Source organism: Hypanus sabinus, chromosome 18, assembly GCF_030144855.1.
Source record: "Hypanus sabinus isolate sHypSab1 chromosome 18, sHypSab1.hap1, whole genome shotgun sequence".
Lineage (NCBI taxonomy): Eukaryota > Metazoa > Chordata > Chondrichthyes > Myliobatiformes > Dasyatidae > Hypanus > Hypanus sabinus.
Genome location: NC_082723.1, coordinates 63,442,769 through 63,470,544, shown reverse-complemented (window position 1 = coordinate 63,470,544; position 27,776 = coordinate 63,442,769). Strand labels below are relative to the sequence as shown.

Below are 27,776 nucleotides of genomic sequence, written 5' to 3'. Positions count from 1 at the left end.
AACAGCAGCAGCTCCCAGATCTACGACAAGTCTGACTGGAAAAGCGTTCAGAATGGGACAAGGGCACACAGAAGCCAAGTGCACCATCTCTGAAATCTCCCTCATGCTGCATCACTGCAGAGAGACTCCGAACTTCCTACCACCGCCTCATCTCAAAACTGGGTAACTTGACCTAAAATTTCTGTCAGCAGGACGACAACTTTTCTTGAGAACGTCAGTGATGTCAAAGAAATAAACACCAAAGAAAAAGTTACAAAGAGTTTTTATTAACCAATTTCTTCAACTCATCTCCTCTACCTAACAAAAATAAGCAAGAATACAGTCCTCCGGTGGCGAGAGCTCAAGCACAGAATAGCTGCCAAGCCAAGCAAGGCCAATCTAAAACAGCATCAGTTTCCACCCAGTGTCACTGGAACTTTGCTCATACAAAGGTGATCTTAGTCCGGGCTTGATTCACTTGCCAAATATTGAGTTCCTCGTATTCCTCCAGAGCAGCTTCTACCTGCGCCGGTGTGAATCCCTTCGAGATGCATCTTTGCTCTGCCTCAGAGTACTTGATAGTACGCGTGGTGGTATCTGCGACCATCTCCCGAATTGTGGCAAAGATTACATCTGCTGGCCGCTGGGCTCTGAAACCACACAATCTGCGTCAATCACACTGGACAAGGAACAATGCAGAAAATAGCCCCAAGACAAGGATCAATTTGACCAACACCCATGAATTTCCCTTATATCCCAGTATCCAAAAACAGCAGGGACACATGTTGGGGCAGTTTATCCCTCACAAGGAAATCATGAGGAACACATACAGGATAAAAACACATTTCCCAATAATTGTGAAAAATAAGGGGGTACAGGTCTAATCACAAATAAGAGAAAATCTGCAGATGCAGCACACACTCAGCAGGCCAGGTAGTCCCGATGATGGATCTTAGAAACATCGACTGTTTACTTTTTTCCATAGATACTGCCTGGTCTGCTAAGTTTCTCCAGCATTTTGTGTGCGTGAAGCACAGGTCTAAGATGAGAGATTTAAGGACATCAAGGCAGCTTTTTCACAGAAAGGATGGTGCTCATTTAGAATAGAAATAATGGTTGAGGCAGGCACTTTAGCAATGTTTACCAACCATCTAGGTAAGTACAGGGATAGATTTAGAGAGCTATAGGCCAAGTCAGAAGGGATGAGGTGGGCTAAAGGACCATACTAGAAGAGCCTATGACTCAAGAACCAGACTGGGCCTGGGCAAACTCACAAAATGCTGGAGAAACTCAGGTCAGTCAGCACCTATGGTTTATTCCCTTCCATAAATGCTGCCTGACCTGCCAAGTTCCTCCAGCATTTTGTGCAAGTTCCTCAAGATTTCCAGCATCCCCAGAATCTCTTTTGACGATATGTGCCCAACCCCATAGTCACTCAATCTTGGGCTGATTAGTTAAAAAATTATATACACATCCAAGAGCTGATCCTGAAAATGTGGAACCAGAGCAGCAGCCCACAGAACAAGATAAACACAAGGGCTGGTGGGAGCAGAAAGCAGGAAGAGATCACGAGTGGAGACTCAATGACAGGTGTAATTCTCACCTAGTGGTTTGATCACGGTCTCCGAGCAGAGAGTCCTTGGACATTTCCATCAGCCTCATCGCCTCATTCACATCTTCCTTCTCCACACTGTCAACCATGCGAAGCCGAGCCTTTGGACACAGGAACACCATCAACACAAGATTACAAGCTTGGAACGAGGGCAGATTCAGGAGTGAAAGGTGATCAAGAACAGGCAGGAGGGGGTCTGCAAAGACAGAACAGCTAAGGAAAAGCAGCTGGAGGACAGAAGTGGAAGTTGACTGTGTCAGGAGAGGGTAACTGAGCCCCACAGTGGCCAAACAAGTAAACCCTCTTCCCTCCTGCACAGATCTGGTCCTCTTCCAGTTCCAGCTCTCCTTGCTCTGGGCATGAATCTGTGGAATGTCTCATCATGCAGAAGAGGAAAAGTAAGAGAACCCACGAGTTCTGTATTAACAGGATAATCCCAACCAGCTGATTGTTTTGCCAGGCACTGCAGTGCATTGTCTCTGAGACCCCAAGCAAATCCTGTTTGATCAACATTATGCCACACATTCAACCATCTCTAAACAGCAGTAGCCACAAAACAACAGTCCAGTAATCCCTCCGAAATGGCAGAGTGGGATCCACATGCTTCCTACAAATAGGATCATGGCAATCTAGCCACAAGCTCTGGAGCACTTGTTGTGGTACTGGAGTAAACCTCCAGGGGCTCGCTGCAGTCTCACGCCAGCACTGTCAGACAGAGACAAGTGCAATGCCCCTGGGATACCCAGCAATTGCCCAAGTCTCCACCTCCCAACACTGACCACTCTGAAAGATGGGCTACAGGACAACAGGCTAGGGTGGGAGCTCAGACCAAAGACCAGGTAATTCTCACATTTAGCACAATGACCTGTGTTCAGCTTGTGATCTTACTTTGACAAAGCACACTCCCCAGTGCTTAGATAGCATACAAACTCAGCCTGGGAAACCTAGGCTAGCCAACAATAAGACCATTTAACATAGGAGTCATTGAATCCCCTTTGTCATTTGATCATGGCTAATTTATTTTACCTCTGAACATTCACTTGCCTTCTGCCTGTAACCTTTAATACCCTTACTAATCAAGAAACAATCCGCTTTAAATATACCCAATGACTTGACCTCCACAGCAGACTGTGGCAATGAATGCCAGATTCACCGTCCTCTAGCTAAAGAAATTTGTCTTCATCTCTGTTCTAAAGGAACATTCTGAGGCTGTGCTCTCTGGTCGTCGACTCTCCCACAATGGAAAACATCCTTTCCACATCGACTCGGAATATCCAGGCCTCTCAATACTTGCTAAGTTTTCAGTGAGATCCCCCCCACACCCCTATTCTTCTGAACTCCAGTGAGTACAGACCCAAAGCCATCAAATGATCCTCATACAATAAACCTTTCATTCCCATGATCATACTTGTAAGCCTCCTAGGGACATTCTTGAAAACCTCTCCAAAGCCAATACATCCTTCCTTACCCAAAGCTGCTCACAATACTCCAAAGGTGGTATGACCAACACCTTTTAAAGGCTCAACATTATATTCTAATGCTCTCAAAATGAATGCTAACACTGCATTTGCCTGCCTCAAGCTAATCTTTAGGGAACCCTGGAAAAAAATTGTAAAAGATTTGTCAGGCAAGTTTGCAATAATCAATATCAGTAACTGATAAGCCAATTCTATATAAGAAAGAGCAGTTTTCTGTTCAGAACAGTGTGGGTGGTGGGGGTCCAAACTGTTCTTGTGCATAAGTAAAATAAAAAATAATTTTTGAGTTATGAGTGAGTGAGTGTGTGTGTGTGTGTGTGTATGTGTGTGTGTGTGTATGTGTGTACGTGTGTATGTATGTGTGTTCTGGGCCCAGTTATTTTATTATTGGCAATGACAGTTACTTCAATAGGCCAAAGAACTAGTTTCTGGGCTGTATCTCCGTAAACAGAAATGTATACAGATCCAAAGGCAGTTTCATCATTAGTGCTGAGGACAGTTTGGTGGTAGTGTTGGGGGGTATGTGAGAAAGGGCGAATGAAAAACCCAGCTGTACCCAGGGCTGACCCACGTCCTTGCCCCAGTTCCTGCACTAACTGTCCAGCCAATTCACTCAGTACTGTTGCTCAGGAACAAATCACTGAAATTGGAAAAGATCTCAGTGAGATAAATGAACGATGTGACCTAAACCCATGTCTGTAGGTCTTCAGATCCCACTTAAAATCAACCAGTGCCAAGTCAGAACAGTCCTGCGACTCCCTCCCAGTGCCATAACATGCGAGGTTACACTGTGGAAGTGGGCAATGTGAAGCAGAGAAAGGTTCTATTCCTGGACAGTACATAGACACAGAACCAGCCAAAGCCACCATCAGTTTTGCACGAGTTTGCACAGCAGGACAGACTGAACCCAACACTGCAAAGCACACTGTAGCCCCGTGCAAAGTCACAAGGCACTTTGCAGCAAATCCAGGGCAGATGTGCCACACTCAGGAGTGGCAGTTAAAACCCCTGCCACAATAGCCACACAGAAGACACGAGGAATTGACTACAGCCGCGTCCAGTAACCTAGCCTGTGATGGGATAGCAACTGAGTAGTTGGGTCAAAATAAAAGTGAAGGGTAAAGTGATGGTATACACCCAGAATATCTACAGCTCAGCTTAAACCAACCCATGCACCTGCCTATGCATCCATTGAAGGGTCAGTACAAGCTGCTGCCCACCACAGCTACAATGTAGCCCTTTGGACCAAATGCATGCAGCACAGTTGGTCCCAGGATACCCACATGGACCTATGATCAGAACACTCAAGCTCTGCTGTGGAAGTGAACTACCAAACCTCCACTACTCAGCCCACAGTGAAGAATCGTGGCACAGTTGACTCCAACAATCCCCGTCAACAGGGAGATGTCCAGCAGACAAGTTTCACAGTGCCTCACTGCGCACCAGTTTCCAACTTAACCTCTGCCATCTTCCTTTGGTTTTCACCCAGGTTGCTACAGGGTGTTGCCCTTGCCCCTGGAGTTCTGGAAGTGCTTATACTGCAGTAGATTTGAGCAGTACTACCTGCACTAACAGCACTTTGGAACTCCAGGAAGCAGACTCCGCAGTATCATCAGCCTCCCACCCAAAAGAGCCTCAGTAATTCTGTCATCGCCAAACGGGTACAGCGCATGTGAGTATGGCTCACGGTGCCCGAGGAGACGCAATCATCGCCCACCAGTCGGCATCAAAGCTCAGGCCACCCCAAGTGCTCTTTCCCTATCCTCCCCCAAGCCCAAGCAGCAGAAGCTATCAATCACACACACTCAGCAAGACACCACCTCAGGTACAAAGCAACACAATCAATAGGAAAGCACACCATCAGAAAGATGGCAAACCAGAAATCCACGTCATGTCCACTAGTAGACACATACGCAGGCAGAGTGCTGAGGATCAGGTATGCAAAACCCACTGAGGGCTACTCTAGAGGGTCAGAAGCTGGCTGCAAGGAACTGCAACACATGACCAGCCAGAGACCTGTTGTACCCAGGCTCTGCCACAAATGCATAGCTAGTGAGTGGAACATCAACAAGAGCTCAGGAGGCTGCAAACCATCATCCAGGACAGACTTAGACGCAGGGCCGGTAAACTGCCGAGGCGGAATCAGGAAAACAAGCACAACCGCTGAAGCCAGGCGATTGGCATCTGTGCCGGAATTGGCTGTGTGGTGCTACAAATGCCCACAGTGCAGTAGGTACGGCTTCACTATCTGCACTGTCAGCACTTTAGCACTGGCACAGCCCGCAGCGGCAGCTGCCCAGTCTCCCAACCCCTGGGATCATATCAGCCAGAGCCAGGACTCGTCTTAACACTGACAGTCCAAGTACAGTCTGGTTATCAGAACTAACACTGGTACGGGCCAGTCTGGGTCCATGATAACCACTGATGTTTCTACACCCAAGTGCCCTGCCCTTATCTTTAACGTGAAACTTACTTATTCTAGATTTGGTTCCTGTTAAATCCTTCAGTAACCCTGCCGACCCTTGCTGCAACATATATTGTTATAAATAAAGATCTGTTTGTGAACATAGGAGATATGAATAGTAAGCTTGTGAATGACTTGGAAAAAAAAGGATGTTTTTGACAGAATACTCATAGACTATGGTGTAGTGTCGTAAGCAAGTGCAAACAGAAGTTAATCCTGATAAGTACAAGCCCCTGCACTGTGGGAGGACTTTTGCGGAAGGTTGAACATGTTAGGACTTCATTCCCTGAAGCACAGGAGAATGAGATTTAATGGAGTTATGATGGGTGTAGATAAGGTAAATGGAAGCAGTGTTCAATGACTCTATAGTATCAATATTAATTCCATTTACCAGTGCTTGACAGGCTACTTTCAGCTTCTTGATTTCACCTAGATACTACATAAATGTTCACAGAACACTACAACACAGAAACAGGCCGTTCAGCCCATCGATTCTGTGCTGAGACATTAGTCCCATCGCCCTGCATCCAGACCATAGCTCTCCAATATTGAGATCAACCCCACATCCAACTTTGCTGGCAGTTCATTCCACACTCTCACCACCCTCTGGGTGAAGTTTCTCCTCACCTTCCCTTTTAAGCATTTCACCTTTAATGCATGACGTCTACTTGTAGTCGCAACCAACCTCACCTCAAAAATCCTGCCTGCTTTTCTATCTATACCCCTCATAATTTTGTACACCTCTATCAAATCTACTCCTTATATCAATTTTCTTTTTAAGGAATAAAAGTCCTTTCATATAACTCAGGTCCTCAAGTCCCAGCAATACCCTTGGAAATTTTCGCTGCACTCTTTCAATCTAATTTACATCTTTCCTGTAGGTAGGTGACAACTGGACATAATACTCCAAATTAAATGCCTCACCAACGTCCTGTTTATGGAAGTGAGAAGATAATCGATCGGAGTGATAGGGAAGTAGTCACCTCTAAGTTGCAGGAGGCAGGTCAAGAGAAATGGGAATGTGAAAAGGCAATTGGTGCAGAGCACACCTGTGGCCATTTTCCTCAATTGTTAAGTATACCATTTTGGATACTATTGTGGGGATGAGCTCCTAGAGAGACCAGGTTCCTGGCACTGAGCACGGATCCATGGTGCAGAGAAAGAAGGAAAAGAGGGGAGCGCTAGTGATAGGGGACTCAACAGTCAGGAGATTCTGTAAATGTGAATGGGACTCCCAGGTGCCAGGGTCAGGGATGTTTGGAGAACACCTACAGCTCACGCTGCCTAAGGAAAGCTACGACCATCTGTCAGGACAATACACACCCATGCAATCATCTGTTTGAACTGCTTCCACCTGGCAGACGTTATCAGTTTTTCTATGTCCGCACTTCTGGACTGAAAAATAGCTTTTCCCCCCCATAGCTATAATTGCTCTGAACCAATCGATCAAGCATCATCCATAAATTTGTTGTATTGCTAGTTTTAATACTGGTTTCATGGCTATCATGCATCTGAGTTGTGCTTTTGTATTGCTGACATTGCTTGCACTGGCTGGTTACTTTATTTTATTGTTTGTTTATTTGTTGTTTTATAGCATTGAGTACGAGAGTTGCAAACTCAGTTTCGCTGTATTGGTGCAATGTACTATGCAATGACAATAAAAATATTTCTATTCCTTCCTATGTCATAGAAAAAGCAGAGGTCTTGAAGAGAGAATTTAGAGAGCTAGGCAGAAAGCTGAGAAGCAGGACCTCCAGGGTAGTAATTTCTGGACTGTTACCTGTGCCACATACCAGTGAGGGTAGAAACAGTACGATTTGGCAGATAAAGGCATGGCTGAGAAACTAATGCAGGGGGCAGAGTTTCAGGTTCTTGGATCATTAGAATCTCTTCTGGAAAAGTATGTCGGGTTGCACCTGCAACTGAAAGGGACCAAATATTCTCGTGGGCAGGTTTGTTAGAACTGTTTAAATTAATTTGGCAGGGGAGTACAAACCAGAGTGAAGGGAGTCGGGATAGGACGAATTGTAAAAAAGCAGGAAGGGCAAGCAGTTGATAGGACAAAATTACAGCCAGCAGGGCAAACATCAGTGCATTAGGGATGCAGAATCAAAAAGGGTTGCGAATAGAGAACTCAAAGTATTGTATCTCAATGCACAGAGTATAAGAACTAAGGAGGAAGATCTTGTTGCACCATTACAGATCGTCAAGAATGATGCTGTGGCCATCACTGAATCATGGCTGAAGGATGGTTGTAGCTGGGAGCTGAATGTCCACGGTTACATGTTATATCAGGAGGATAGGAAGGTAGGTAGAGGGGGTGAAGTGGCTCTGCTGGTAAAGTACAGCATCAAACCCCCAAAAAGATGTGACATAGAATCGGAAGATGTTGAATCTTTGTGGTCGGAGAAATAATAACGGGGGACAAGCAGATGCCAGGTGAAATAAATGAGTATTTTGCATCAGTCTCCACTTTGGAGGACATTAGCAGTAAATATGTCTCTGGGCCTGTAGTCACTGGCATTTTAGAAGTCAATATGTGTAAAGTTTAAAAACCTACTACCTTTCATAATTTAGGGATCAAATTTCTAACTCATTCTCCCGTGATCCATGAATCTATTCAACATTTCCTTATAACTCCAATCCCCGCAAAATACCTCTGTGCTCTTAATGAGATCAGGTCTTTGGCACTGTCTGTGACTCAGAAGGAGAGGGGGTGAAGTAGAATAGTGATAGGGAATTCCATATTTAAAGGAGCAGACAGATTATGTGGCCATGAAAGAGGCACACTGATGCCATTTTGCCTTCCAGGTGCCAGGGTGGAGAATGTCTTGGATCAGATCCACAGCATTCTAAGGGGAAGAGTAAGCAACCAAAAGTCGTGGTACATAATAGTACCAACAATAAAGGCAGGAAAAAGGTGCAAGTCCTGAACAAATATGGAAAGCTGCAATGCAGGACCTCCAGTGTAGCAATCTCTGGATTGATGCCCGAGAGGGCAAGAATAGGATGATTTGACAGAAAGTGTGCTGGGGGCAAGGTTTCAGATTTCAGGACTACTGAAATCCCTTTCAGGGGAAAGTATGTTCTAGTTACACCCGAACCCAAGAAGGACCAAGATCCTTGATGGACATATTCGCTAGAGCTCTTGGGAAGGGTTTAAATTAATTTGCAGGGGTGTGTGAAGTGTAGTGAAAGGGCAAAATTGCGAACAGTAGACGAGTTAAAGTGTAACACGGGAGCAAAATCGAAAAGTGTGATGAAAACAGGACTGAAGATGCTTTATTTGAATGTATAGTATACGCAATGAGGTAGGCGACTTGTAGTGCGGCAGTTAAGAGTCTGGAATGAGAGGAGCTGTGCAAAGCTGAAGTTTCTCAGTGTAATTCAAACTGCACAAGATAGACACGTCACAAAGATAAAATATTCTAAAGGCAGGATGTTCCAACCATGGCTAAGAAGGGAAGTCAAAGCTAACAGAAAAGCAAAAGCCCAAAGTCAGCATAGTTTAAGGGGAAATCCTGCTTGACAAATGTGTTGGAATTCTTTGAAGAAATAAGCAGGATTGAGAAGAGTTACTGGATATTGTATACTTGGACTTTCAGGCGGCCTGTGACAAGGTAGCGCGAATGAGGCTGCTTTAAGTGTAACATGGGAGCAAAATGAGGGGGATCTTATTGAAACGTATTGAATATTGAAATGCCCAGATAAGAACGGATATGGAGATGTTTCCTGTAGTGGGGGAGACTAGAACTAGAGGGCGCAGCCTCACTTTAGAGGGACATCCCTTTAGAAGAGATGAAAAGGACTATCTTAAGCCAGAAGATAGTGAATCTTTGGAATTCATTGGTACAGATGGTCCTGGAAGCCAGGTCATTGAGATTGATAAGTCTGTATTAGTCAGGGTGTCAAAAGGTTTCAGGCAGAAGGTAGGACAATGGGGCTGAGAAGGATAATAAACCAGCCATGATGGAATGGCAGAGCAGACCTGATGGGCTGAAAGGCCTTATTTTGCTCTTGGCTAAGGGTCTTTCCTGTAGGCAGGTGACCAAAACTGCACACAGTACTCCAAACTAGTCCTCTCCAACATCTTCTACAACTTCAATGTAACATCCCAACTCCTGTACTCATTACTATGATGTGCACTTAATGAGCACCTTGCACGCTGTACAACTGTAACACTAAAAATTAACCAACAACTCTCATTGAATTAAACTCATTAGGTCATTCCGGAGTATCTGTGCTGCAATCCTATTCAAACCTCCTTTCCCTGTGACAAGGAGGCATCAAACTGAACTTTATAAACACACAGTCGAAAGGAATAGAAGCGGTTAACAGAATTAAATGATATGTGATAAGAAGCCAAAGATCCAAAACATGGACAGATGGAGGAGCTGCTTGTCTGGTGAATGCCAGGTGAAACTGAGAGGGCAACAGGCAAGCTGTACACAAAGTTCCACATGTTTACAAATGGGACTCTTTGAATCCTTTCCAAAGCTAGATGACTTATCAGTCATACTTGGAATGGCGGGGAGCCGGGATAGTGGGAAGCTCTGTATTTAGAGGTACACACCAGGGCAATGGAGATGCGCAGAATTGACAGCAATGTCCTGGCAGAGGTAAAGGTGGTATCTTTGTTGATTCTCGACTCTTTCCTCATCTCCACATAAGCAGCGGTGATGTAATCAGCCAATGACTCAGGGATCATGGGCTCCTTCTTCTTGCAGAGAGTGATGTAACGCCTGGACCGGAGAGAAGAGAAACACGTGATGTATGCTCTGCCCACTTTCCACCAACACTCGCCCAATGCTACAAAGGACACAGTACCTCATGAGCTTCATGTCCAGTGGCTGGAACTGGGAGGGTGGCTGCTTGCAGTGCTGGTGTACGTAGGTGATGTGCTGGGCGAGCCTGAGAATTAATAACAGCACGTTAAATACAGTACTAATAGAACTCAGCTACTGCTTTTTGGGAGACCCAGTGATAACTTGAACCAGACCACAGGTTTTACTGAGTCCAGTGAACAGTAACTGTACATCTCAACACAAACCTTTTGCAAATAACCTCAATCTGCACTGTTGTAACAAAGAGCATATGCCTCTACCCCCATAAACAAGGCTACGTCTTCTTGAGATCCTTTGCCATGGCATCACCTTGATATTCTTCCCAAAACTGGACAAAATATTCCACCACATCCTGTTGTACAGATGTTCAATTTCTGTGACAAGCTCAAAGGCCAAATTTAAACATTAATCTGTTTCGAACAACACTCCTCCAAGCCATTCCCCGTTGATGTTTCTGACTCCCTCTGCTCCTCCACTACCATTTACTACTGATATCTCCTTTGATGCTCCACGTAAAGTCAGTCAGCTAGCGTCTATCCACACGATATTCCTACTTGTGTAACTCGTCTGTCATAGAGGTTCCGCGCTTACACACGAGCTCACGCACAAACCTCAGGTCATTATCTCGGTTGGGTTTATCCTGAATAAGCCACAGGAGATCAAATCGGGACAGCAATGCCGCTGGGAGCTGGATGTTCTGTTCAACTGATTTCTTGGGGTTGTATCGGCCATACGCAGGGTTTGCTGCTGCCAGGATTGAGCAGCGGGCGTTCAATGTTGTCATGATACCAGCCTGAAATAAAATCCAACAAGCCATCACCTTGAGGAGTGTGTTCAACGTAAAGACAAAAATCACCCTGGCAATATGAAGGACCCGGCTAAGTTCCAAAATGATAAATAATGGTTATTTGTCAATATTCTGCACCATTCCCTTTCCCAGTTACCTTCATTTACCCCTGATGCAAGGATTCCTACACAGTTATCCTCAAACCTATTGAACAGTGAAAGGCCTTGATAGAGTGGATGAAGAGAGGACGTTTCCTACGGTGGGAGAGTCTAAGACCAGAAGACACAGCCTCAGAATAGAGGGGGTCCTTTAAGAATGGAGATGAGGAGGAACTTCCTTAGCCAGAGAGTGGTGAATCTGTGGAATTCTTTGCAACAGGCAGCTGTGGAGGCCAAGTCTTTATGTATAATTGAGGCAGAGGTTGACAGATTCTTGACTGGTCAGGGCCTGAAGGGATACAGGGAGAATGCAAGAGACTGGGGCTGAGAACAGAACTGGATCAGCTATGATGAAATGGCGAAGCAGACCCGGTGGGCCAAATGGCCTATTTCTGCTCCTATATCTTATGGCCCTAATTATGACTCTCATTACCAACCTTCTCTCCACTTTATCTTCCTAATTTAAATATCCCTGCTGTTTTGACATTACCTGAAGGCTTACACTCCACATCCAAAGTGATAATGCACAGGCAGTGGAGCTGGTCTCTAACTAGTCTCGTGGTAAAGCATGCCCAAGTGGCCCCCCAGGTTTGTACCACAGGACAGCCTGGCATGTACCCCCTCCTCACCAATTACACTCACGATTAAAATCAGGTGGGTTTAATCACCTGGTTGTAGCCTAGCTAGCCTTCCCAATTATGAAGTATCCTTTCATGAGCTTCAGTTCAAAGTTAACAATCATTTTAAGAGAAACCTACTAAATTACTGTTCAAATACCTCTGTACTTAAATATTTTGAGTACAAGTACTCAAATTCACCGAGTTAAATACCTCAAAATGCCAATAAACTGCTCAGTTTGGGAAAATTCTCCACTGGATGCAGTCAAATGCAACACAAGAACTGATTCACAAACAAGAATATCTTCAGATGCTGGAAATCCAAGACAACACACACAAAATACTGGAGGAACTCAGCAAGCCAGGCAGAATCTATGGAAAAGAGAACAGTCGGCATTTCCGGCTGAGACCCTTCATCAGGACTGGTGAAGAGTTTCAGCCCGAAACATCAACTGCTAACTCTTTTCCATAGATGCCATCTGGCCTGCTGAGTTTCACAAGAAATGACTACAATTTTTGGCCATCTCAACACTAAAACCTAACTCCAGAACTCAAAAGTGGTTGCTCTCTTGATATTAATTTCATTCAGTTTTCCAGGATTTGTTGTGGGGGGAAGCAATCCGAGTCCACAAAGAAACACTATGACCAGATAAACAGAAATCATAGGTAGGTGCTGAATGTTGCTGTCACCCACTGGGCAGAGTCGCTCGCCAGAGTCCTCTGCCCTGGGCCGGTCTTTCACATTACTCCAGTTATAGCCCATCTTCTTGATATATCTTTCATCTCCCAGGGATGAGGTCTGTTGGTGTTTCTGTAGCACTGGGTCTACACTGGCCAGCCCCCTTCCCAATCCTCATCCTTTTGCAGACAGCACTGGGACTGTCCATGGTGGAGTTGAGTGAAATTGGCCCCAATATAAACTATCACATTCTTCAAAACAGCAGAATGAAAACTGCCCTCATCTTTCATTCACTTGTAACAGTGTCTAATTTCCTAATTGATCCACCTGTTGGCAGCTTTACAGGTCCTGAGGGACATACAGTATGGGAACAAGACATTTAGCCCACCAATCAAGTGGTAAGCAGTGGGTACCCATCCACACTAATCCCATCTCCCAGGACTTGACATATACCATTTTATGTCTGAGAGATTCATGTGCTCAATCGAGACTTCTTCAAATAACTAAATGCAGACTCCTTCAAACCTGGGATACTCAAGCAACTGGAAGTGAAGCATGGAGAGGAGGCAGAACTGCAGTACAGGGCAGCTAACAGCTGCAGAGATCAGAGGGAAGGAGTACTGAAGGGGGAGGGGGAGGACTGCATCACAGCCCTGGCATGGAGGCTCCAATACACAGGATTGGAGACCCAGCCAGTTCCATCACTTGCACAACCCTCCCCACGATCAAGAACATCCTTAACTAGATGCTTCAAAATACCCTCACTAGACATCATCATCCATGACACACCTTCTTCACATTACTACCATCAGGGGCGAGGAACCTGAAGACTCAATGTTTTAAGGGCAGCTTATTCCCCTGACATTGGATTTCAGAAGTCCGTAATTACATGAATAAGACCTAATTCTTTCTTTTATGTGCTACTTAAGTAATAGTTATGTTTGTGTCTCACAGTACCGTCGCCTCAAAATAAATTTCACATCGTACAAGTCAGTGATAATAAACCCGATTCTGAATGAAGCTTTGAATGTAGGCCAGCAACAGCAGAGATAAGAAGACAAGAGCAACCATAAATTTGGTCAGGTTGATTGTGGAGAAATGGGGAAGCTCTGAAATATTTACTTGACAAGAAACAATGAAGGAGGGAGGTCCTTATCAGTACTCAACTTTGAAAGTGGAAAAAACACACTCCCAACTCCAGAAGCTTATTTGATTATACTTACCTTAGCAATGGAGATGGTCTGCTGCTCCATGACTTCATGAATGGCAGTCCTGTCAGAGTCCATCATCTTATCAAACTCATCAATGCAGCAGATCCCTTGGTCAGCCAGCACTAGAGCTCCTCCTTCCAGGATCATCTCCCCAGTGACCGTATCCTTCATAACCGCAGCGGTCAAGCCTACACCTGAAGAACCCCGGCCTGTGGTGTACTGACCTGCAGGCAGCATGTACCAATGTCAGAAGTGTGCATGGTGAGCTGGGGACACTGTGCTAACCTCATCAATCATCCCACCACGTTACGCAGCATCTAACCTCCCTTAATGCTTACTTCAATCCATGCAACTCCTCCCCAACTCAAACTAACGGGTCTTCTCTGTAGCTCCCAACCAAGGCCTCACACACGTTTGTTCCACTCAGACCATTACAACACCAACTCTCCTCCTACATCTTTACAAAACACTGGTTAGGTTGCTCTTGGAAAACTAGATACGGTTCTGGTTACCAAGCTGTAGAAGTGATTACACCAGAGACACCGTAGAGGATTATCCACTGGGATTGGAGGATTTTACTTACTGAAGTGAAGGTGGTCAAAAGGGAACCTCCTGGAAGCATATCAGAATGAGGGGATAGGGTACATCGTCAAAATCTTTTCCCATGGTAGGAATATCAAAAACAAGAGGGTGTAGGTTTACGGTGAGGAAGGAAATTTAAAAGGGCATTTTGTTTTAGAAGCAGAGTTTGAGTTCTGGAACACTGTGCCAGATGTGGTGGTTGAATCAGATGCAATTATTACACTTAAAAGGCATCTAGACACTCATTTAAATAGACATGGTGGAGAAGGAAATTGACCTAAGGTGACTGAATAGGAAGCATAGATGGGCAATGGGATTGGCACGTACATGGTGAGCTGAAGGGCCGGTGGTGGTGTTGTATCTATAACTTATCGCCAACGTAAGCTTTCCATAACTGAAGCAGCTTCAGACTTGGGCAATTAAAGAGAACTTCTGATTCTGCCAACTGGAACAAACAAAAGGGCTCATCCTTTCACCACTTCCTCATGATTGAGACATCCACTGCAATTAGACTGAAGCACTGGCTAGCGTCAGGAAGGATATGGATCATGTGCAGTTGAAGAGAATTAGCTTAGGTATTGCATTCAGTGCATATATAGTGGGCTGAAGGGCCTGGGCTGTACTATTATATGTTCTGAATACACTCAGCACACAAATACAAACCTGGGCCATTCAAACTCTTCAGACGTAAACATTACTAATCTCTGAACCATTCTATAGAAAGCCAGCCTTCTGCAAGAATGCCCCTACCACATCAACTGGTGATCGGTAACAAGACCCGGCACATCTAAAACTGGCACAACAGGGTTCAGCTACGAAAGTGACGGCTGGGCACTTACTCCTTGGTGCCAGTCTGTCAATGTAGCAAAGCAGCTGGGACTTGGCCACACCTGGATCTCCCATCAGACAGATGTTGATATTTCCTAAAAGTAAGGAGGGAGAAGATTCCACTGAAGTGAGTATGTTCAGTGAGAGATGTTACATTACCTCTGGATGCAGTGGCGTAAAAGCCAGACAAGGAAACACAGAGTTTGCTGCTAACTGTGCACGAGACTGGCAGATATCGCTCACCACCTCGTGGCATCCATTCCAGAACCCACTGATTCCAGTCAAAGGATTGCTACTTTGGTGAAGGCACAATTTTCAGTAGCAAGAAATTCAAGGGAGAATTTTGTGGAGCAAAATACAATTAACCTAAAAGAATTACTGTCAAACTTCTACCCACAATCGTTAACTTACGACTGCTTGAAAAATAGCACAAGCAACTGGGAGAATGGGACCAAACCAGCTTAGAAGGTACTCATTTCCCGATCACAGAGGGGTAAAGTTAAATGACATCGGCTGATCAGCAAGTTAGATGTAACCAGCTCTTTAATAATAGCAATCCCGAAGTAATTAGTCCCTCTATCCATTGGGAGGATAGGGACACCCAGTTTAATAAGGGTTTCTTCCACAAACATCAAAAAGGAACATCACCCACCCACAGGAACACTTGAAAGCGTCCTATTACAAAAGGCCGGTTTCCAGTCGGGATGGGTATACAAGAGTCACAGAATCAGGAGTACACAGAAAACCCAGAAGTATAGAAACCATCCTTGTCACAGGTCTCACCTCTGATCTTCATTCCTTTAGGAGACTGATTCACACCTCCAACCAGAAGCAGCAACAGTGCTTTCTTCACATCCTCATGCCCATAGATCTCCGGGGCAATTGAGGCAGCCAACTTCTCGTAGAAGTCATCCTCTGCAAAAAGTCCACATCAACATTAGCAGCAAAGGGGTCATCACCATCCCCCAAAAGGTCCTGCCAACTTGTTCCTTGCAGATAGCCACAACTCACTTCGAGAGAACGTACTACACTTCAGTGCTACGTGTTCAGCACTTCACCAACTTACCTGTGATTTGCCTCAGCTCCTCTTCACTCAACTCCTGCGCTGCTAACTCATCATCCTCCGATTTATTCATCTGACTGATCCTGTGAGCATCCAAGTATGTCTCTGAGAGGAGACCCTAAAATCAGTTCAAGAGATTAGTCAGGAATTACGAGTCAACTGTACCAATACATCCAGCCCTGGCTCCCAGAGCAGAGCACCATGACAGAAAATGTGGCCTGTAAGCATTCAGTCTCAACTCCCGCTCTCAGGGAAAATAAATTCATAGAACACCATAGAACAGAAACAGGCCCTTCGATCCATCTAGTCCGTTAGAAACCATTAATCTGACTAATCCCATTGAACTGCACCTGGATCATAACCTCCATACCCCTCCTATTCATGTCATTATCTAAATTTCTCTTCAATGTTGAAATTGGCCCCACGTTCACCACTTGCACGGGCACCTTAAGTGAAAAACTTCCCCCTCATGCTCCCAATAAGCATTTCATCTAGTTGTAGTCCCACCCAATCTATGGAAAAGGCCTACTTGTATTTATTCTATCTACACCCCTCATAATTTTGTAAACTTCTATCAATTCTTCCCTCAGTCCTCTACATTCTAAGGCATAAAGTCACAACCTATTCAATCTTTTCTTATAACTCAAGTCCTGGCAGCATCCTTTAAAATTTCTCTGTACTCTTTCAATCTTGTTTACAACTTTCCTGTAGATAGGTGACCAAAAGATGGTCTTCCTCGCCGTCCACTAGATCCCCAATCTTGGTGTCACCTACAAATTTGCTGTTCCAATTTTATGAATTTATTGATGAGATGCAACACAGAACAGCTGCTTCGAGCTGTGCCACCCAGCAACCATTTTAACCCTCGCCTAATCATGGGATAATTTACAATGATTTAATTAACCTACCACCCGGTTAAGTCTTTGGACTGTGGGAAGAAAATGGAGCACGAAGAGGAAACCCATGCAGTCACAGGGTGAACGTACAAATTCCATGCAGTGGCAGGAATTGAAGCCTGAGTCGCTGATCCCACAAAGCGTTATGCTAGCCATTACACTACCATTTCCCCACCCCCCCTAATAATTCACCACATTGTCATCCATATCATTGACATATGGCAAGTAACCAATCCCTGGAGGGTACCACTAGTCCAGGCCTCCACTCAAGACAGACACTCTGGCTTCTCTAGCAAAGCCCATGTCTAATCCAATTTACTACCTCATCTCGAACGTCAAGCAGCTGAACCTTCTCGACCAACTCCCATGCGATACCTTGTCAAATGCCTTGCTCAAGTCCATACGAATGGTAGGGCGGAGATACATCTCTACTACAGGAGGCACCAAGGTGCTTCTTCCCTCTTCTAGTCTGCAGGTCAACCTTGGGCAAGTTATAGCATCTACCCTTAACCGCCCAATCAGGGTCAAACGGATCCACGGGAGAAGGTGATGGATGGTCGTACGAGCAGCTTAAGTGACCACTGACGCCAGGCACACAACTTCTGAAGTGCATTGACAATGGTTGGGGTCACCCGACTTGTAAAGACACTGTCCGGAATGAGACAATTGCAAATCACTTCTGTGAAAAGAACCAATCATGGTCATGGATAGACCATGATCGCCCACGTCATACAACACGGCAGAATGCCAATTAAAGTCCATGAGACACCGTCCACTGCTTTGCCTTCATCAACTTTCCTGGTAATCTCCTCAAACTCTAAAAGATTGGTTAGGCATGACCTACCACGCACAAAGCCACACTGACCATTACGGTTTAGTCCCTGTCTATCCTGTCCATTAGAATACCTTCCAACGACTTTCACACTACTGTTGTCAGCTCACTGGCCTAGCTTGTTCTTAGAGCAGGGGTCCATGCCTTAGAGCCTTTCTTAAACAGAAGAACAACATTAGCTATCCCCCGATCCTCAAGCACCTCCCCTGTGGTTAAGTGTTTTAAACATCTCTGCTAGAGTGACTAGAATTTTTGCATTAGCCTTGAGGAAACACACTGACAGACCCTGGGGATTCATTCACCCTGATTTAGCTCAAGTCAACAAACACCTTCTCCGTATTCTGTACAGTGCCCTTGATCTTGCTGCTGCATTGCCCTGTGTCTACTGACTACGAATGTCCTTACCTTTTTGCTGATAAACAGATCAAGTGCTTCCAAGGACCACTAAAAAACCGAGAACAAAATTTAGCTAACTACTGCTTGGCTTCTCCAGCTGCAAGATGTGATCAAGTTAGCTACCATTCTGCAAGTGAGATAGCCAAGATCATTTTCAAACTGGATACAGTCAACAGGCCAGGGTGGCTCACAAGTTTAAATGACGCTTTTTGCGCCATCACTAATTTCGTAGGCTGGTGAGGTGGATGGGTGAGGGAGAAAAAGAAAAACTGTGTGCAAAAGAACCTTGTTACTTCAGAATCTGTGACCAATTCCAAACACTGGAGTCAGCCTTTCTAGCTGGTGTCAAGGCCCAAAGTGGAATACACTACAAAAAAAAAGGGAGACTGACCAGAGAAACAGACCACGACACAATGTGGAGCATTAGCTGTGCATCTGTGTCAGTACTTAAGTAGCAACGAATGTACAAATGGGCCAATTATGTTTTTCCTTACAAAGTCCTATGTAATAGTAAAGACCTTACGTCTGAACTCTGGGAAGGCCACACACAAGTGCAGGTAAATGGGATTATTGTCGATGGGTCAGCAGGACAGACAAGGCTTCGGTACTGGATGACTTTATGAATGTGACACTTCCCACAATGTGGCGGGAACTATTAGTTACACTGACAAAAGACCAAAACAAATTGAAGAGCAATAACTTATGAACAGACTAATAACTTACAAGACCACAAGAACAAGGCCATTCAGCCCAACAAGATGCTCTGACATTTCATCGTGGCTGACCCATTTTCCTCTCAATCTCATTCTCCTGTCTTCTCCCATAACCTTTCAAGCACTGACCTATCAACCTCCACCTTAAGAATACATAGTGACCTGGCCAGTGGCAACCAATTCCAGATTCACCTCCCCTTGTCTAAAGAAGTTCCTCCTCATCCCCACTCTAACTGCAATCACACTATTCTGAAGCTGTGCCCTCTGGTCTTAGACCACAGGAAGCATCCTCTCCACATGCATTGTATACGCCTTTCAACATTCAATAGGCTTCATCGGCCCCTCGTACTTTTAAATTCTAGCAAGTAAAGGCCCAGGGCCATCAATCAGTCCTTGTACGATAAGCCTTTCATTCCCAGAATCAGTGTTGTGAACCTCCGAACCCTCTCCAATATCAGCACATCCTTTCTTAAATAAGGGCCCAAAAACTGCTCACAATACTCCAAGCAAGGCCTCACCATTACATCCTTGTTTTATATTCTAGTCCCCTCCAAGTGAATGTTAATACTGCATTTGACTTTCTCACCATTTACTCAGCCTTCAAATCAACCCTTAGGAGTCCTCAGATTTTTGAATTTTCTCTCCGTTTAGATAATTATTTTATTCCTACTAAAGCACATGAGCATACACTGCTCGGCATTGCATTCCACTTGCCACTCCTTTGCCCATATGGTCCTCTGTAGCCTCCTTGCTCCCTCAACACCACCCGCCCTAACTTCATATTGTCTGCACACTTGGCCACAAAGCCATCAATTCCATCATCCAAATCACTGAGATAATGTAAAAAGAATCGGTCCCAACACCGACCCACGTTAAACATTACCAGTCACTGGCAGCCAATCAGAAAAGGCTCCCTTTATTCCTACTCTTTGCCTCCTGCCAATCAGCCAATGCTCTGTCCATGCTAGTATCTGTCCTGTAATACCATGGGCTTTTATCTTGTTAAGCAGTGTCACGTGCAGCACCTTGTCAAAGGCCTTCTGAAAATCCAAGTACAAACATCCACCCATTCCCCTTTGTCTATCCTTGTTATTTCTTCAAGAATTCTACGTTTTAGGACACAGAAATTCACAGCACACCAGAGGCTTTTCGGCCCACAATGTAACCTACTCTGGAGACTGCCTAGAATTTCCCTACCACATAGCCCTCTACTTTTCTAAGCTCCATGTACCTATCTAAGAGGCTTTTAAAAGATCCCAAATGCTTTGTTGTATGCCCTCTCTTTTGCTTTTACATTAGCTTTGACTTCTCTTGCAAGCCACAGTTGTACTATTTTGCCATTGGAGTAGTTCTTCATTTTTGGAATACATCAATCCTACACATTCCTCATTTTTCCCCAGAAAATCCCGCCATTGCTGTTCTGCCAACATCCCCGACAGCATCTCCTTCCAGTTTACTTTAGCCAAATCCTCTCTCAACCCACTGTAGTTCCCTTCACTCCCTTGAAACACTGCGACGTCAGACTTTACTTTCTCCCTATCAAACTTCAAGTTGAACTCAATCATATTGCGATCACTGTCTCCTAAGCTTTTACCTTAAGCTCCCTAATCACTTATGATTCATTACATAACACCCAATCCAGTATAGCTGATCTCCTAGTAGGCTCAACAACAAACCGCTCTTAAAAAAGCCATCTCATTGGCATTCAACACTCACTCTCGAGACCGATTACCAACCTGATTTTCCCCAATCATGTTAAAGTCTCCCATGTTTTGACAGTCACGATTTGCCCTTACAGTGTAACCAACACCAATGTTCTTACCTGGACCACCTGCCTGAAGCCCGTCCTCATCATGGGCAGGAAGATACCAGTGATGCTAACGTGGTCCCCGGGCTGAGCTTGCCTGGTGTTTTCACCTCTGCTGTACACAGTCATACTGCGGGGAATGTTTCCCACTGGTACTTGGTCACTCTGAAGAAACAAACTGTTAGTACTGACCAGTTTCCCAAAGACCGCCTTCCCTCACCCTGTCCCCCCCCCCCCCCCCCAAAATAAAGTTTTAACCACTCACATGCTCCTGGATCTTAATCTCCTGGAACTTGATGAACTTTGACCCTCGGGACTGTAGGTAAAGCCTTCCCCCGGATTTATTGGTTTGACATTCACGGCTGGGACACATTATCAGTGGCATGAATGTAGGAGACTGGATCTGAAACAAGAAAGAAAATTCCCTCACAATCTGTTCACTATCAAACTATAAACCAGTACAAAGTCATAGGAAACCTCTAGGTTTCTTCTCACTCAAAATGGTGCTTTTGCTCACTGGGACTCCTGTCTAAACACCAGAAAGTCAGTTTACACCATCTCAGTGCAACCTCCAGCTGTACACACAGCTGTCCTGGCCCATTACAAGCTTCATAGTCAGGAGGGACGAGCACCAATTCAGAGTAGAAATGAACTAAATGGTACAATTTTAAGGAATGATTTTGTTTAAATCTGATAACTAGGACCCTCCAGCCTATATCAGTTGATTGACCCATCTTGTCACACTGTCGCACCCCACACATGGGCACATTAGTCAAACAGGTGTCATTAAGGCACCAGCCGAGCCGTACGCCCTTTGTCAGAAAACGCCCACGCTTCATGACCTGAAAATTTCCTTTGCAGTGTGGTGTACAGGTGGCATCAGATGCAACCCTGGTTTATCACAGCCTCAGTAATCACTGGAACTCGAGTTCATTGAAGAGAGTATCAAAGTCTCCAGATAAGCTTCAAAGTGGAGTAAGTTGGGAGAAGTGTAAATGGTAGGAAATATGAAAGAATGAGGGGAGCATGGTAGAAAGAATGAGGAGAAGCATTCTGAACTACATTGTATAACTTTACAGAATGACTTTTTTTAAAATCTGATAATTAAATTCGCCACATTGGTTCTGGCTGATTATCTGTGTTAGGGGAATTTTGTGAAAGAAAACAAATGATAATTTCTTATGGGAGCCCTGCACACTGACTACACTGATTAATAGACTGAACCAGCAGCAGTTTGACGGGTGCTCTGCATTGTACTTACCGGCTGGTAGGTCTCAGCCCCACACTGATCACAAGTATACGTAGCCACCACCATCATGGGCTTGACTTCCGTCACTCTGGTAACAATACCACGGACAGTCACGAGCTTTCCGATACTGTCCGCCTTCACATCCCGTACCACCTTTGGCTTCATTGTACTAGGATGCTTGAAATAAACCTCGCTATGGGGAAAGGATAAAAGCCGTAAATCCAACGATTAAGAATTCCATCTCCAAGAGATCGACCCTGCCCTCCCAACTTCAATTCTACATACTCCTAAATCAGTGTTCAAAAAGCCGAGCTTCTGACACCAGCAACACAGCTGAAAATAATTCACTGCTGTCTACTGGGGAAAAGAAACTCAAATTGCATTAGTTTCAAAGTAAATATGGAAAAAAGATACTGTAGGTCTGGTCCACAGGTTGAGATTCTAAATTGGAAAAGGGTCAATTCAGAAACAACCCAGCAGGTTTGGATTGAGACAGACTCTCTTCTGGCAAAGGTGTACTTGGTAAGTGGGAGGCCTTCAAAAGTGGAGCTTTGAGAGTACGAGGTTTGTATGTGCCTGTCAGAATTGAAAGTAAAGTTTTAGGGAACCTTGTTTTTCAAGAGATGTTGAGGCCCTGGTTAAGAAAGGGGAAAAAAAAGAGATGAACAGCAGGTAGGAAAATATATGGCGCTGATGAAGTACAAGAAATACAACACTTAAAAGAAATTTGGAGGGTTAAAGACAGACATGAGGTTGACCTAGCAGACAAGGTGAAGGAGAATCCAAATTGGTCGTCTGGAAGTTCAGAATAGTAATCCATGCACGGAGCCAAAAGAGAAGAGGGGTGATCTTAAATGGATTTTTTTACGTCTTTATGTATTCAGGAGACAGACACAGTCAGAAGTGAGGCAAAGTAGCATTGACTTGATTACAGAGGTGGGGATGTTTACTGTCCTGATGCAAATTAGAGCGGATAAATCCTGACAAGGTGTTCCCTCAGACCCTGCGGGAGGCAAGTGCAGAAACGGCAGGGGCCTTAGCAGAGAAATTTACATCAGTCTTGGCAACAGGTGAAGTAACACAGGATTGGAGGATAGCCAATGTTGTTCCACTGTTTAAGAAAGGCTGCAAAAACAAACCAGAAAACTTTAGGCCGGTGAGCCTGACATCACTAGTGGGAAATTATCAGGAGGCATTTCAAGGGACGTGATATGAGTACTTGGATAGACAGGGACTGATTAAGGATCATTAGCATTGCTTCATGGGTGGTAGATCATGCCTGATGTTAAAGGAGTTTTTCCAAGGAAGTTACCATGAAAGTTGATGAAGGCAAGGCAGTGGATGTTGCCTACAAGAACTTTAGGAAGGTATTTGACAAGGTCCTGCATGGGCGATTGGTTAAGAAGGTTCAGTTGCTCAGCATTCAAGATTGGAGATTGGCTGTGTGGGAGAAGCCAGAGTGGTAGATGGTTGCTTCTCTGATTGGAGGTCTGTAAGTAGTGGTTTGCCACAGGGATTGTTGCTGAGTCCGTTGTTTGGCAGCTACATCAGTAAATATGTGGATGACATCAAGATTGGGGGTGTAGTGAACAGCAAGGAAGACGGCTGGAAAAATGGCAGATGGAATCAATTTGTAAGGTGTTGCACTTTTGTAGGTAGGACCAATCAGAGCAGGTCTTACACAGCGAATGGTAGGGCACCGAGGAGTGTGCAGAACAAGGGATCTCGGAATGCATTGTAAGTGGGGGCCCAGGTAGATAGGATTGTAAAGAAAGCTTTTGGCACATTGGCCTTGGTAAATCAGATTTTTCAATGCAGGAAATGGGTTACGTTGGTGAGGCCTAATTTAGAGTATTGTGTGCAGTTTTGGTCACCAACCTACAGGAAAGATGAAAATAAGGTTGAAAGAGTACAGAGAAAATTCACAAGAATGCTGCCAGGACTGGAGGACCCGAGTTACAAGCAAAAATTTAATAGGTTAGGACTTTATTCCTTGGAATGTAGAATATTGAGAGATTTGATAAAGGTATACAAAATTATGAGGGGTATGGATGGGGTAAATGCAAGCAGACTTTTTTCCACTGAGGTTGGCTGGGTCTGCAATGGGAGGTTATGAGTTAAGGGTGAAAGGTGAAAAGTTTAAGGGGAACAAGAGGAAACATCTTTGCTCAGAGGGTCATGCGTGTGTGGAACGAGCTGTCAGTGCAAGTGGTACACGTGAGCTTGATTTCAACATTGAAGAGAAGTTTGTACAGGCACATTCATAATAGCGGCAGAGGGCTATGGGCTCAGTGGGAGTGGGAGGAGGCGGTTTAAATGGTTTAGCATGGACTAGATGAACCGAAGGACACGTTTCCGTGTTTATTTTTCTAGGACTCTATGGCATGCAGCATGCTCCCATAAACAGAAACATGCCGAAAAATATTGTCCACAGCACCAAGGAGTCTCCTTTTGTAATAAATGCCCACCTGAAGGCAACAGAATCTTGAGATACAACGGTGACAGCAGTTTAGTCAACATGGAAAGACAAAGGAATGTCATCAGGATGAAGAGCTTTGCCAGGCCAAAGGAAACACTCCCACTGCCCATGGTGTTCCACCATGAACACCTGCCTGATCGAAGGCACTCCCAAAGAACTGCCAGAGCCAGAGAGGTGGTAAACCATTATCCTGTTTTTCTGAAATTGAGGAACTGGAGCAGCAGCAGGAAGCTCTCATACTGAACCAAGTTCTACACTCACCACTCACACTAGTGCTCTTCTACAAACCACATCCCCAGCGTGCCTGAACCTGCCCATTCAAAGCACAAGTCCGGCAGTGCATCAGTCCCTGCTGGTACTCACAATCTCCGCAGGAGCTCGGCCGGGTACTGGTTGTGAGAGTCGTGGATTTCATTGGGATCACGTGTACGCTGCTCCATCATCAGCCTATGTTCGATGTAAACATCCAGTGCATCCTTACTCACCACCTAAGTGGAAAGCAGAATCAAAGTCCTCAGTGTAGACCAAACATTCTGCTCTGACAGTTACCAGCACCAACTAGGCAACAGTCAGAACTTAACCCATGATAGAAAAAGGATCACCTTAAAAGCTTTGCAAGTCTCCAGCTTGGTTACACAGGAAACATTCTCAAGTTCAAGAGTTGCTATGAGTAAGGGTTCTAGAGATTCAACACCTGAGTGTTTTATACATTCAGATTCAACTTAAGTGCATGAGAAGGATACAAACACAAAACCTGGAAATGAGACACCCAGTGGATTTGGAAACTCAGTTATTCCTGGAGATAGGAAACATTCCAGACCCAGAGAGCACACTGGTGTGAACCATAAAAAGCTGGCTGCAAGATGGGGAAACAGTATTGAAGCACAGATGTTCAGAGAGAAAAACCACCCACGTACCTCCCACTGCATCTTCCTTCCCATTAGCCCCGACTCACCTCCCTTTCCTTGTACTGCGGCAGCACTTCCTGAATGGCATCAGCGAAAAGGTTCACGTATCGGCGCGTGTTCTCACAGATTGAGTCCACCAACTCTGGGTCCTCCTCTGCAATGTCATCCAGGTCGATGTAGAGCGCCACCTGCTCACGGTGAGCAATTTGCACCTTAAAAGAAAAGGCCAAGAATTAAGGATAATGCTTTGCTGTGACGGCTGCACATTCAATTTAATTAAAAACTAATTTTGTATAGTAATCAGGTGGCTACAAGAATTGAGAACAGAAGCTTGGCAGTTGTAGTCGCTAACTCGGTTGTATGCTTGCTCTCCGCACCAACCATACCATACTTAAGTTTAGACAGAATAATACCAAATATATAGTCTTACCATTAGAGAGTGCAGATAGACAAATCAAATGCAAAGTAGACAGATACAAAGAACTCATCTTCAATTTATAAGTCTTAAGCAGCAGGAATGAAGCTCCCTTGAGCCTAGTTGTATGTGCACCAAATGCAGGCAAAGGTTCTTACCAATTGCTCGACATACTTGAAATGCTTCTTCCCTAGTTCATTATCTGTGTAGAACTCCTGCAGGAACTTGATGCACTTCTCTGTAAGGAACATCAGTCATTAGTTTTGCTCCCATTTCCATTACACAGTAATACTTCAAAGTATCCCACTCCAAAGGTGAGCCTGGCATTGCAACACCTGGTCCAGCGAAAATAATCAGTAACTGGGCTCTGTCCGAGTGGAGTCTGCAAGCTCCCCTGTGACTGTGTTGGTTTCCCCCAGATGCCAAAGACATGCAGGTTTCTGGGTTACTTGATGGATGTAATTTGGCCCTGGTATGTAGGTATCAGAATCAGGAACTGATTGAATGTGGAAGGACAAGGATAGTGATTTTCTCCAGCATTTTGTGTGTGTTGGCCTTTGACCAATCAGAGTAGCCTTGTGCAGACCATTTCCCAAATAGACCCATTAGTCTTCACCCCAATACCGCTTCCTGAGTTTCCTGTACCTAGCCTAGATCATCACCAACATCCCCAGTATATCTCAACGTTATTGCCAAGTCACTGGAGAAGTTATTGATATTAAAGTCAGGACAAACAGTCATTCGCTTGGAGACACTTTTGTAATTGCTTTACCTTTAAGATCAATGATAACAATAGGTGACTCAACGTAATTTCAATTGTTACAATGGCATCATTTACTTCAGTACCTTGGGTTGACAATGCTTCCTTCAGAATTGCGTTCTACAACGGGTGAATGTTCTAATACCTTCCTTGGCTAGGAAAAACTACTTTTAAACTTCCCTGAACTTACACAATGTTACAATAGTGCAGAAGTCTTAACTTCATAATTAATACGGGGCAATGAACGCAACCTCATTGCCTTAACTTTTAGCTGACGCATAAAAAGACGCCTCATGGTCACCATTTTGCAAACCATATCTCTTGAACTGTACTTCACAGACAATATCGTTTATTCGCTAAGTTGTGCTTTTAACTTAAATTAACTGCTTGCAATTTACAGTAAGAACTGCAGACTGGTTCTTGTTTGAATTAATATTTACGATATTCACATAGCCTCCAAGTGTCTCATCCTGAAAACTTCCTCCATCCCATCCCGGCAGTGTGACCGGTCCAGCTATATAAAGCGCCTATATCCAGAACACCGACTGTCCGTCCACACCCCTCTCCCGACTTCCTCCGGCCCTCTGTTTGCTACCCTTCCCCAAGCAGCGCGTTCACCGGCTCCGCCGAGGCCAGATCCCCATCACGAACCACCTCCCGACCGAGCCCAGCCACCTTTCTCGCTCTGATAGTCTCTCGGGGGCATGTTGACGACTGGCGCTCCCTCCCGCGCAGACCTCAGACTGAAACTGGCGCGAATCCGCGGCCCACGTGACCACCGGGCCAGCCGGCTCCACTCGGCGCGGCGCGGGGGTCGCTCTCTTGCCGGGCGAGACACGGAAACTCCCTGGCTGATTGTTCGCACTCGGGCCCAGTCGGGCGGCACTGCCTAGTGAACACTAACGAGAAAACGGCGACGGGTTCACGACCGCTTTCACGAAGGCACCGAGACGTCAACACTCTCCTACATTCACTACCCGCCGGCCCGAAGGTGCCGCGGCTCAATGGCGCCAAAGCAC

The 27,776-nt window shown here is 45.0% G+C and overlaps 1 protein-coding gene across 1 annotated transcript; it reads right to left on the bottom strand.

Moving 5' to 3' along the window:
- Positions 1-245: 245 nt before the first annotated feature.
- Positions 246-27,641, bottom strand: mcm7 (minichromosome maintenance complex component 7). Its single transcript, XM_059994517.1, has 16 exons — positions 27,433-27,641; positions 26,156-26,235; positions 25,630-25,794; positions 25,038-25,162; positions 22,208-22,388; positions 21,212-21,349; positions 20,962-21,111; positions 16,306-16,420; positions 16,023-16,154; positions 15,251-15,334; positions 13,842-14,053; positions 10,989-11,170; positions 10,361-10,444; positions 10,107-10,275; positions 1,583-1,692; positions 246-629 (listed from the first exon to the last, which is right to left on the bottom strand). Exons 1-16 carry the CDS (start codon positions 27,461-27,463, stop codon positions 422-424), a joined length of 2,166 nt encoding a protein of 721 aa, XP_059850500.1. The 5' UTR covers positions 27,464-27,641; the 3' UTR covers positions 246-421.
- Between the last annotated feature and the right edge of the window lie 135 nt (positions 27,642-27,776).

What these genes read in the sequence shown, in the direction of transcription:
- mcm7 (XM_059994517.1), bottom strand. Translation starts at nt 27,463, where the DNA reads ATGCCCCCGAGAGACTATCAGAGCGAGAAAG. An exon ending in TCAAGTATGTCGAGCAATTG is followed by an intron (nt 25,795 to 26,155) that starts GTAAGAACCTTT and finishes TTTTCTTTTAAG; the next exon opens with GTGCAAATTGCTCACCGTGA. An exon ending in TGACAGACTGGCACCAAGGA is followed by an intron (nt 14,054 to 15,250) that starts GTAAGTGCCCAG and finishes TGCTGCCTGCAG; the next exon opens with GTCAGTACACCACAGGCCGG.